The 13439-nt window shown below is 39.2% G+C and overlaps 1 protein-coding gene across 1 annotated transcript; it reads right to left on the bottom strand.

Annotated features, from left to right (window-relative positions):
- Window positions 1-420: 420 nt before the first annotated feature.
- LOC147002396 (uncharacterized) lies at window positions 421-13364 on the bottom strand. Its single transcript, XM_085843925.1, has 4 exons — window positions 12320-13364; window positions 1846-2248; window positions 1378-1653; window positions 421-531 (listed from the first exon to the last, which is right to left on the bottom strand). The coding sequence occupies exons 1-4, from the start codon at window positions 12440-12442 to the stop codon at window positions 497-499; spliced, it is 837 nt and encodes a 278-aa protein (XP_085700051.1). The 5' UTR covers window positions 12443-13364; the 3' UTR covers window positions 421-496.
- Window positions 13365-13439: the final 75 nt, after the last annotated feature.

The raw sequence follows: 13439 nt of genomic DNA, 5'->3' as shown, positions 1-13439 counted from the left end.
TTTTTGGGGTCACTTACATATACTATCATTTCATCTGCAAATGGTGATATTTTGACCTCTTCCTTTTCAAATTGTATAAGTGGCTATTATCCCAGAAAGTCAGAATACCGAAAATACAATTTGCAAAATACATGAAGCTCAAGAAGAAGGAAGACCAAAGTGTAGATACTTCGATCCTACTTAGCTGGGGGAACAAAATACCCATGGAAGGAGTTACAGAGACAAAGTTCAGATGAGAGACTGAAGAAAGCACCATCCAGAGACTGCCCCACGTAGGGACCAATCACATGAACAACAACCAAAAAGTAAAAAATAAAAACAAATTAAAAAAAAAAACATTTTCCAAGAAAATATCACATTGCACAACTGAGACTCCAATAAAACAATAATTTTTGACTTCAGTCTTCTATTAGATAAAATATTTTATTTATATATAAAATTTATATATTTACATATATATAATAAGTTTCTTCCTCACTGATTTTGTCTAGGTATGTCAGTGTGTGTTGGAGTGTTCAGCTCCAGCAGCATCTAGAAGAAAAGCAAGAATTATCAATAGTATCACCGGGCACATCATTGGTGGCATTGCCAGGAGCAGCAGCAGCAGCAGTGTCATTGTCATCAGGATCAATGTAATGAGAAACAGTGAGAAGGTGGAGGCTTGTTTGTTAATTATATTCTCAGATGTTGCTTCCTTTGGAATGTTTGTTTCCAGGCTGAATACCGAAAATACAATTTGCAAAATACATGAAGCTCAAGAAGAAGGAAGACCAAAGTGTCGATACTTCGATCCTACTTAGCTGGGGGAACAAAATACCCATGGAAGGAGTTACAGAGACAAAGTTCAGAGCAGAGACTGAAGGAAGCACCATCCAGAGACTGCCCCACGTAGGGACCAATCTCATGAACAACAACCAAAAAGTAAAAAATAAAAACAAATTAAAAAAAAAACATTTTCTCAGAAAATATCACATTGCACAATTGAGACTCCAATAAAACAATAATTTTTGACTTCAGTCTTCAAAAATCAGACTTCAGAAGAGCAGAGATAAATAGACACTAATGTTTAACAGGAAGATTTCTCTGCTTAGCCATTCAAAAAACACAAGGTTTTCAATGGGAGTGAAAAAATTTTTGCCTCATTCCAGGATGGGAGTCAACCAAGTACCATGGTCAGTTGTGTTGGTCTAAACTGGTTTTGTTAACTATGTGAAGTATTTTCATTAAGTTGGGAAAAGAAAACAATTTTTTCTGATGCTAGGTAATGCTTAAATAGCATGAAATGTATTAATCATGACTATTAGTACCAAAGAGATCTACTTTTCAATCTAAACTTAAAGTTCATCTATTTTAAGCAACCACTGTGGTCTACCTTACCTGGTTTATCGTTTCTGTTGGAGGGAGGTCCTTGGCCATTTTCTTCATAGCACGCTTGCCGAAGTCGAATTCTCATCCATGCCATCGTTGATAACAACAATGTAAGAAACCACATCGGGGGCATTACCAGCAGCAGTAGCTTATCTGGGTCCCAAGGAAAACCATGTTCCCAGACAGTGGATTCACTATGGCTAGGTTGATCCAGTGACTCTAAAGCGTCATAAAAAACTTCAGCTAGATCTTCATCTAGGTCAGGAACAGGACTGGGTTCCTCACCTGAAGAAAGAATAGCATACTTGTCTTATGCTCGAGGCAATGTCAGAACATTCAGGTCAGTTCTTTCAATGGAATCTAGGGAACAGCAAGTGCAGGTACCAGGAGTAGGCTCTGGGTCACAATGGGGTGTGTCCCTTGCATGCTCCATGAAAAAATCTGAATCAGTTATGAAAACCAGCACAATGTCACTACCTGTTTCTGAGTCATATTTTTCATCAGATTCAGAACTGTCCACAGGACTTGGGGAAGGAATCTTCTCAACATGAGCAGGAGCACCACTATCAGGAGCAGGTTGTAAAGAAGTAGGTTCTATGTCATCAGGAGCCCTGGTGTCATCAGCACAGGTGGAATGAGTTGGCTCACTGACTACAGGGTCCCCATTGTCAGGAGCACACTGGGAAAGAGTTGGATCAACATCAACAGGAGCCCCATTGACAGCAGCACAGGTGGAAGAATTTGGCTCAGCATCAGCAGGAGCCCTGCTGTCAGCAGCACTTGTGGATTGAGTTGGCGCAATGTCATCAGGAGCCTCACGCACATGGATTCTATGCTTCCTGGGAATATGAAGGAAGATAGGTGGTTCATTTCCTCGCACCTATAAGGAAAATTGGCAATGTTACTTTTGATTTAAAGTTTCACTCGTTTTATTCATTTTATCACCTGTCTGCTAATCAGAGTCTCAATTTATAGTCCCCAAAATTTTTCTGTATCCAGACCCACTTCATCACTAAGGACACTCTCTGATATTCAGAAACTTCTGCTTCATTTCTGCATGATGAGTAAAAGGCCCAGAGTATCTAGAAATCTTTAATGGGGACCTGCTTAGGGTTATGCTTTCCTTTCTTCTGCTCATTGCTACCTAACATCATCATTATGTGCAAAATGGAAAGATATAAAAAGAAAGGACAATATGTGTCCTCTCCTGTCTTTATGACCTGAATTTTAAATTCCAGCCAGATGAAGTGAATAGGACAGTGAGGTGCTTTGAGAACAAAATGAACCTCTCTCTTCTGCACTACACTAACCCTTCCCCAATGAATGATCTTCCACAGTTGTCTATTAGATACCTGGGATATCAGAACAGTGGAGCTGAATTGTGAATGCGTGAATAAAGTATTTCAATATCTACAGCAGAGGGAAATTGCTGAGTTCCATGTATGGATTCTATATAGGCCTTCTAAAATCTTACCTATTAACTCTATGTTAAAGGTACTTTTATGCACTAGGTGTAATTGTAATCTTTGATGCTTAATACCTCCATCTGAGTGATAACCTAGGCCTAGTCCTGAAAGCTTCTAGCCTCTGTGAAACTTAGCATAGGCCTATTCCGCAAAGTTCTCTCTTTCCTGTGTAGGTCAAGATGTGATCATTCTGATGCTGCTTCAGTACCATGCCTGCTGCCTGAACCATGATGGTGATGTGTGCATCCAACTGGAACCTTGAGCCCAACTTCAAACACACCCTTTCTTCTGGAAGTTGTCTTCTCATGGTCTTTTCTTACAGCCATAGAAAGTAACTAACATAACCATCATCTAGGTACAGAAGGAGTGACTTCAAACGTCTGAGGGATTCATTCCAAGCTGTGCAGGGGTTTTGCCCAGTGGACTTGGTCACAAAACAAGTGATCAAATTCCATAAGGTGCCCTTCCGGTCCGGCCAGCACCTGGGTAGCTAGGGTGCAGAGTCAGCTGACATCTGCCAGCTACCCACAACACCCGCCACGGGATCTTAAGACCTCTGGTGAGTGGAACACAGCTTCTGCTCCAATCCAATCCTGCGGGACCTGAGACTGCATTAATTAGGGAAGCAGAAAACCCGGCCTGATCAGGGACACAAGCCCCTTCTGCTCCACACCAGCACAGGGGTACCTTGGGCGTGGAGTCTGCAGACACCCGTAAGGTATACACAGGACCCTCCACAGGATTTTAAAACCTCTGTGAGTGGATCACAACTTCTGCCAGGAAGTAGGGTTGAACAAGAGATATTTGGGCACCTTCCCTGCAAGAGGAAAGCCTACCTGCAGAGAGTACTCTGAGCACTGAAACTCAGGAGAGAGCTAGTCTCCCAGGTCTGCTGATAGAGGCTAACATAAACACCTGAGGAACAAGATCTAACCAGAGACAACTACAACAACTAACTCCAGAGATTACCAGATGGCGAAAGGCAAGCATAAGAATCTTACTAACAGAAACCAAGACCACTGACCATCATCAGAACGCAACACTCCCACCCCACACACTCCCGGGTACCTCAACACAGCCGAAAAACTAGACCCGGATTTAAAAGCATATCTCATGATGATGGTAGAGGACATCAAGAAGGACTTTAATAACTCACTTAAAGAATTACAGGAGAACACTGCTAAACAGGTAGAAGACCTTAAAGAGGAAGCACAAAAATCCCTTAAAGTATTGCAAGAAAACACGACCAAACAGGTGATGGAATTGAATAAAACCATCCAAGACCTAAAAAGGGAGGTAGACACTATAAAGAAAACCCAAAGTGAGGCAACGCTGGAGATAGAAAACCTTGGAAAGAAATCTGGAACTATAGATCCAAGCATCAGCAACAGAATACAAGATATGGAAGAGAGAATCTCAGGTGCAGAAGATTCCATAGAGAACATCTGCACAACAATCAAAGAAAATACAAAATGCAAAAAGATCCTAACTCAAAACATCCAGGAAATCTAGGATACAATGAGAAGACCAAACCTACCGATAATAGGAATAGATGAGAATGAAGATTTTCTACTTAAAGGGCCAGCAAATATCTTCAACAAAATTATAGAAGAAAACTTCCCAAACCTAAAGAAAGAGATGCCCATGAACATACAAGAAGCCTACAGAACTCCAAATAGACTGGACCAGAAAAGAAATTCCTCCTGACACATTAGAACAACAAATGCACTAAATAAAGATAGAATAGTAAAAGCAGTAAGGGAAAAAGGTCAAGTAACATATAAAGGCAGGCCTATCAGAATTACACCAGACTTTTCACCAGAGACTATGAAAGCCAGAAGATCCTGGACAGATGTTATACAGACACTAAGAGAACACAAATGCCAGTCCAGGTTACTATACCCAGCCAAACTCTCAATTACCATAGATGGAGAAACCAAAGTTTTCCACGACAAAACCAAACTCACACATTATCTTTCCACGAATCCAGCCCTTCAAAGGATAATAAAAGAAAAAAACCAATAAAAGGACGGAAATCACGCCCTAGAAAAAGCAAGAAAGTAATCCCTCAACAAACCAAAAAGAAGACAGCCACAAAATGGAATTCCAATTTTAGAAACAAAAATAATAGGAAGCAACAATTACTTTTCCTTAATATCTCTTAATATCAATGGACTCAATTCCCCAATAAAAAGACATAGACTAACAGAGTGCCTACACAAACAGGACCCAACATTCTGCTGCTTACAGGAAACCCATCTCAGGGAAAAAGACAGACACTACCTCAGAGTGAAAGGCTGGAAAACAATTTTCCAAGCAAATGGTCTGAAGAAACAAGGTGGAGTAGCCATTCTAATATCTAATAAAATCGACTTCTAACCCAAAGTTATCAAAAAAGACAAGGAAGGACACTTCATACTCATCAAAGGTAAAATCCTCCAAGAGGAACTCTCAATTCTGAATAACTATGCTCCAAATGCAAGGGCAGCCACATTCATTAAAGAAACTTTAGTAAAGCTCAAAGCATATATTGAACCTCACACAATAATAGTGGGAGACTTCACCACTTTCACCAATGGACAGATCATGGAAACAGAAACTAAACAGGGACACAGTGAAACTAACAGAAGTGATGAAACAAATGGACTTAACAGATATCTACAGAACAATTTATCCTAAAACAAAAGGATATACCTTCTTCTCAGCACCTCATGGTACCTTCTCGAAAATTGACCATACAATTGGTCACAAAACAGGCCTCAACAGATACAAAATGATTGAAATCGTCCCATGCATCCTATCAGACCACCATGGACTAAGGCTGATCTTCAATAACAACATAAATAATGGAAAGCCAACATTCACGTGGAAAATGAACAACACTCTTCTCAATGATACCTTGATCAAGGAAGGAATAAAGAAATTAAAGACTTTTTAGAGTTTAATGAAAATGAAGCCACAACATACCCAAGCTTATGGGACACTATGAAAGCATTTCTAAGAGGGAAACTCATAGCTCTGAGTGCCTCCAAAAGAAACTAGAGAGAGCACACACTAGCAGCTTGACAACATACCTAAAAGCTCTAGAAAAAAAGGAAGCAAATTCACCCAAGAGGAGTAGAGGGCAGGAAATTATCAAACTCAGGGGCAAAATCAACCAAGTGGAAACAAGAAGAACTATTCAAAGAATCAACCAAATGAGGAGCTGGTTCTTTGAGAAAATCAACAAGATAGATAAACCCTTAGCCAGACTCATTAGAGGGCACAGGGACAGCATCCTAATTAACAAAATCAGAAATGAAAAGGGAGTCATAACAACAAACACTGAAGAAATCCAAAACACCATCAGATCTTTCTACAAAAGACTATACTCAACAAAACTGGAAAATCTGGACGAAATGGACAAATTTCTAGACAGATACCAGGTACCAAAGTTAAACCAGGGTCAAGTTAACGATCTAAACAGTCCCATATCCCCTAAAGAAATAGAAACAGTCATTAATGGTCTCCCAACCAAGAAAAGCCCAGGACCAGATGGGTTTAGTGCAGAGTTCTATCAGACCTTCTAAGAAGATCTAATTCCAGTTCTGCACAAACTATTCCACAAAATAGAAGTAGAAGGTACTCTACCCAACTCATTCTATGAAGCCACAATTACTCTGATACCTAAACCACAGAAAGATCCAACAAAGATAGAGAACTTCAGACCAATTTCCCTTATGAATATCGATGCAAAAATACTCAATAAAATTCTCCCTAACCGAATCCAAGAACACATCAAAACAATTATCCATCCTGACCAAGTAGCTTTTATTCCAGGGATGCAGGGATGGTTTAATATACGGAAATCTATCAACGTAATCCATTATATAAACAAACTCAAAGACAAAAACCACATGATCATCTCGTTAGATGCGGAGAAAACATTTGACAAAATCCACCACCCATTCATGATAAAAGTCTTGGGAAGATCAGGAATTTAAGGCCCATACCTAAACATGATAAAAGCAACCTACAGCAAACCAGTAGCCAACATCAAAGTAAATGGTGAGAAGTTGGAACCAATCCCACTAAAATCAGGGACTAGACAAGGCTGCCCACTTTCTCCCTACCTAAGTCCTAGCCAGAGCAATTCGACAACAAAAGGAGATCAAGGGGATACAAATTGGAAAAGAAGAAGTCAAAATATCACTTTTTGCAGATGATATGATAGTACATATAAGTGACCCTAAAAATTCCACCAGAGAAATACTACACCTGATAAACAGCTTCAGTGAAGTATCTGGATATAAAATTAACTCAAACAAGTCAATGGCCTTTCATACACAAAGGATAAACAAGCTGAGAAGGAAATTAGGGAAACAACACCCTTCTCAATAGTCACAAACAATATAAAATACCTTGGCGTGACTCTAACTAAGGAAGTGAAAGATCTGTATGACAAGAACTTCAAGTCTCTGAAGAAAGAAATTAAAGAAGATCTCAGAAGATGGAAAGACCTCCCAGGCTCATGGATTGGCAGGATCAACATTGTAAAAATGGCTATCTTACCAAAAGCAATCTACAGATTCAATGCAATCCCCATCAAAATTCCAACTCAATTCTTCAACGAATTAGAAAGGGCAATCTGCAAATTCATCTGGAACAACAAAAAACCTAGGATAGCAAAAACTCTTCTCAAGGATAAAAGAACCACTGGTGGAATCACCATGCCTGACCTAAAGCTGTACTACAGAGCTATTGTGTTAAAAAACTGCATGGTACTGGTATAACGACAGACAAGTAGACCAATGGAACAGAATTGAAGACCCTGAGATGAACCCAAACACCTATGGTCACTTGATCTTCGACAAGGGAGCTAAAACCATCCAGTGGAAAAAAGACAGCATTTTCAACAAATGGTGCTGGCACAACTGGAGCAGCTTATCATGTAGAAGAATGTGAATTGATCCATTCCTATCTCCTTGTACTAAGGTCAAATCTAAGTGGATTAAGGAATTCCACATAAAACCAGAGACACTGAAACTTATAGAGGAGAAAGTAGGGAAAAGCCTTGAAGATATGGGTACAGGGGAAAAATTCCTGAATACAACAGCAAAGACTTGTGCAGTAAGATCGAGAATTGATAAATGGGACCTCATAAAGTTGCAAAGCTTCTGCAAGGCAAAAGACACCATCAATAGGACAAAAAGACCACCAACAGATTGGGAAAGGATCTTTACCTATCCTAAATCAGATAGGGGACTAACATCCAATATTTATAAAGAACTCAAGAAGGTGGACTCCAGAAAATCAAATAACCCCATGAAAAAATGGGGCTCAGAACTGAACATAGAATTCTCACCTGAGGAATACCAAATGGAAGAGAAGCACCTGAAAAAATATTCAACATCCTTAGTCAAAATGGTAATGCAAATCAAAACAACCTTGGATTACAGAACCCCGGAGCTCTTGTCTCTAGCTGCATATGTATCGAAAGATGGCCTAGTCGGCCATCAATGGAAAGAGAGGACCATTGGACTTGCAAACTTTATATGCCCCAATATAGGGGAATGCCAGGGCCAAAAGTATGGGAATGGGTGGGTAGGGAAGTGGGGGGCGGTATGGGGGACTTTTGGGATAGCATTGGAAATGTAATTGAGGAAAATATGTAATAAAAAATATTAAAAATTAAAAAAAAAGAAAACAGCAAAGCATGTGGAATTTTCAGACATAGGCACGCTTTCATATACCACGTGTTACAGGGCTCATTATCCCCTTCCTCATTTTGTAAATATGCTTGAGCCAGTTATTAAAGAAGAATGAAAGGACCATATGATGCAAAATTAAATTTCCAGGACATCTGCCACATTCATGAAGATAACACTGAAGATAAATGAGAGGACCCTGAAGAGATTTCCCTGAATTGTTAGTCACACAACAGGTGTATATAAACAGCATTTATCTACCAGTATACTTAAATTCATGATTCAAAATAATCTTTATCTTAGGGGTTTCTATACATGTGTTTACATTACTCTGCCTGTGTTATGCTTGCCTGTGTATTTCTCCCCTCCCTCTCTCTCTCTGTCTGTCTCTCTCTCTTGTGTGTTTCTGTGTCTGTGTGTTTGTGTGTGTGTGTGTGTGTGTGTGTGTGTGTGTGTAGACTGGAGGGAAATTTCAGGAGCTGGCTCTCTTCTTCCACAGAGTTAGAAAGGGGCTCTGACCATTTCTGCTGCTCTGTATGGTTCAATCTGTCTAGCTTGTGAGTTTCAGGGCTGTTCTACTCTCTTAGCCTCCAATCTGGATTTAGAGGTGCAGAGATTACAGACTTTTTCCTTTTTTCAGGATGAAATTCAGCTTATTAGGCTTCCAAGGCAAGTGCATGAATCCACTGAGTCATCTGGTTGGTATATTTTATGTATATATACATGCATGAGACCATGTATGTGTGTATGTATTTATACATATGTATGTATATATGAATATGTATATATACATGTATATATATATTATGCATTTTTATTCTAGTTTTAAAATAAAGGGGAGAGAGAGCGAGAGCGAGAGCGAGAGAGAGAGAGAGAGAGAGAGAGAGAGAGAGAGAGAGAGAGAGAGATGTTGGTTGTTACCCGTTTAGAATGCAAATGAAATGGAGAAAAGTATGAATTTCTCATTGACATGAGAACTTTTCCTTTGCCCAAGCTAGTTAGCATATTTGAAACATGCCTGTGTCGTTGTCATCCCTGTCTGGCTGTACTTCTTCATAAAGACTTACATTGGGTATTCTCTTAGCATGTAATAGAGAACTGTTATTATCTAGCTCAGGTCCATTTTTTTTTAATTTTATACTTATTTCACTGCGATTGCCACATAGGCTTCTGGGAAGTCTTCTGTTAGTTTGATTTTATTCAAGTTTAGTATCAGAAAATAGCGTCTATCTTTATTTCAAACACATAATTTATTTTTTGAAGAATGGAAACTACCTTTGGCTAGGTTGTGCCTGGCATATATCAGTGCTTTCATGATATTGTGGATCTAATAATTGGTATATAAAAGAAGTTGCTTCATTTCATGCCAACAGTAACTAATCTCTGGTTACCATATCCTTCACCATTATTATTTACGTTCTGTATCATCATAAAAATCTCTATTTAGGGGAAAGGTGTTTGTAGTAGGAATGTTAGTTTTGAAAACTCTAACGGCTTTTCACTGAACTAGAAGATGATTACCAGGTGAATTTCTGTGCTCTAAAATTACCTGAGTTCTAAATTCTTGCTTAGTTCTCTCTAGAACAAAATTTACTCAGGTTCATCACATATTGTAGCTAAATTTAATTCGGAAACTAAGTTGAACCAGGCTAAAAAGAAGGAACATTTGAGTTTGGTTTCTGACAATATTAAGCTCACAGTTTCTAATGATTTCACTGGGTGTAATAATTACCTCTAATCTGCCCCTTTCTTAATGGTCAATTTAGAGGGTTTACATTAAGATAATTAGCTAGTTGTTAACACTAGGCAGTGGAGGAAGTGGTGTGAGTAAGATCTGCAAACAGACCCTTGTGTTTGCTTTGTAACTTCTCAATGGGGATTAAAACAGAAAAGAGGGCTTTTTTTTGTTTTTTACTTGCTTCTGTAGTTGCTGTGACAAAATGTCTGATGGGAAAGTAAGTCAGTAACTTCCAGCAAGGCAACGGGGTGTCCCATTTTGTGGTAGTATTCTATTGCTTCTCACATGCTGGTAGACCAGGAAACAAATAACACAGAACTGGTACCACAATTAGTCATAACCATGAAAACATACCCCTGACAACCTTGTGCTCCCTTGGCCATATTCCCGAATGTTGAACCCTCTCTCAAAGAGTGGCCAAGTATTCAAACCCAGGAGAACACATCTCTCTCTGTCTGAAGCTCCCATGCACTGGGTAACAGGTGTGTAATGTTATCAGACATACACACACACACACACACACACACACACACACTTTTTATATACTCTGTGTGTGTGTGTGTGTGTGTGTGTGTGTGTGTATGTGTGTGTATGTGTGTTCATGCTAAAGCATTTTCAGTCAATGTGTAAATCAGGGTCAGCGAGATGGCTGAGTAGATAAAGGTACTTGTCAGCATGACAAACAGCTTGAACTTGATGCCTGAGACTGAAATAGTGGAAGGAGAAGACTGACTCCTATTAGTTATCATTTGATACCCACAATTCACCTTGCCTTCCCCTACTTCCCATATCCATTACGAACAGGGTGTCCTTGACCTGACAGAGACCATCCTGCTTGCTTTATGAGTTCATAAATTAAAGGGGTGCCCAGCTTACCGAGCCTCCTATTGTGCACACCCTGCCTATTAGTCCTTTGGACTTCAATAGGTAAAATGTGAAGGCTGAGGCCTGGGTCCAGGAAGTTAAAAAATATCCTAAGACTGAATACTTATTTCCCCTTATGACACTTCTAATCATTTTCATATCAAACATATTCACTCTAGGAGCTGGAAAAGGGGGCTGAGGAGTTTTTAACAAGTATTGCTCTTGCCTAGCACCTGGGTTTGATTTGTAATACATAAACGTTTGCTGACCGACTAGGCCATGGCCTAGTCAGTCATCACTGGAAAGAGAGGCCCATTGGACACACAAACATTATATGCCCCAGTACAGGGGAACGCCAGGGCCAAAAAAAAATGGGAATGGGTGGGTAGGGAAGTGGGGGGGAGGATATGGGGGACTTTCCGGATAGCATTAGAAATATAATTGAGGAAAATACGTAATAAAAAATATTAAAAAGAAAATGTTTGCTGACAAAATTCTGGAACACCAAGTCCAGGGGATGGAATAACCTCTTCTGATGTCTGTGGGAAGCACACACACATGGGACACAGACAGAATACACATGCAAAGCATTCACACACTTAAAGTCAGTCGATCTAAGAAGAGAAACACAAATATGTTGGTTGCTTCCATGTTGACTGTACCTCCTTCCAGGAGCCTGTATTATTTACTTTCTGTCATTTTATGAATTCTCCTCACTGTGTTACAAACATGCTCATTTTTTTTTCTTTCTTGTTGTTTCCATAGTCTAATTTCCTAACACTTACATTTTAACACAGTGGTTCTCAACCTATCTGCCATGATCAATTAGAGGAGTTGAATAGAACAGGCTCACACAAGTTGCCTAGGACCATCTGAAAACCCTGATAGGACATTACAACTGATAACATTATCAAACCTACAGTTATGGAGTAGCAACAAAAACAATTTTGTCGTTGGGAGTCACCACAACATGAGGAACTCTATTAAAGAAAGGGTCACAGCATTAGGGAGGTAGGGAAGCACTGCCTAATACAGGGCCTGGCAAGGAGTGAGGATATGAAGGAGATGAGCGGAATGTTCAAGGCTAGGTTTCTCTTCTCTGACACTACTTGCAGTACTCAAGGCACAGGCACACACAGCCAACATTTCCCTTCATAACAAGCAAATATGTTACTTATCAAATGAGGGGGAATTACCATTAGGGATGGAGGGGGAATTACCATTAGGGATGCTTTTTCTTCACAAGTGTTAGGTATTGGCTCTCCCGGAGAACAAACATAAACTCCAGAACTCCAAAAACCCACAAAACCCTTTTGCATCCTCTTCAGTGGTCTAAGTAAAGTTTGGCTAGATTCTTCCTGCAAAGCAAAGGTAGAGAGTTAACTTTTTGTTTGGTTCTGAAATTAACTCTTTTGTTTTTGGGTGCATGCTTTCAAATCAACTTTACTTCTTAGAAATCACAGGGTATTGACACATGAAAAATAAAAACCCTAATTAAACATGAAAGGCCTGCTAATATGCTTATCTATTTTCAAATTGCTAGGATATCATCAAGATGTAAAAATATTTAGGCTAGACTAGATTAAGAGAAAATCATGAAATGAGACACGGGACATTGTTCTTACGGTTGAGACTAAACTTAATTCATTATGTGCCAAATTTTCTACATTTTATATAAGATGATCATTAATATTGATGAAACCTCTTTTGGCAGTCTTTCTCCTCCATTGCTGGGGGGCATAAAATGCACATTTTCCCATTTGTAAATAAATGCCAGTTAAATTGCCACTGCTGTCCTTACCATAGTACCTGTGGAACTGCTTTATAGAGACACACTGGACCACTGAGTCACATTCAAAAATCATTAAAATGTCACTTATCATTCACAAGCACCTCAGTCTAGGGCTACAGGTTATACAGAAACAAGTTTCCTAAACTCCAGCATCTCATAGTGATAAAGTAGCCTCATACTGAATGTGGAAGTATCTAAATAAAACACTACAACAGTTTAAGTGTTTGAATATGGCACAAAGAATATACATGTATATTTCAAAAATAGAAAAAGAAGAACTTATACGGAAGTATATAGTAATTGACTCTCTGCTTCTAGAAATGCTGGCTAACTGGGGAAGGACAGTTATTGTTTAACTAGATGAAGAACTTTCAACATACCCTTATAAGAATCAAATAGAAAATGCTCTAATCTCTTCATAAGGCAAATTTGATGAACATAATTGCTAAATATCCACAATTTCTTCTCAGTCTAAACACAGATGAAAGAGAGAAACCAAAGAGAGGCTCTCATATATGATCCTG

The sequence above is a fragment of the Mus caroli genome, unplaced genomic scaffold, assembly GCF_978045245.1.
Source record: "Mus caroli unplaced genomic scaffold, Mus_caroli_1 scaffold_10, whole genome shotgun sequence".
In the NCBI taxonomy this organism is placed as follows: domain Eukaryota; kingdom Metazoa; phylum Chordata; class Mammalia; order Rodentia; family Muridae; genus Mus; species Mus caroli.
Note: the sequence above shows the minus strand (reverse complement) of the source record. Positions and strands in the feature narration are given on the sequence as shown.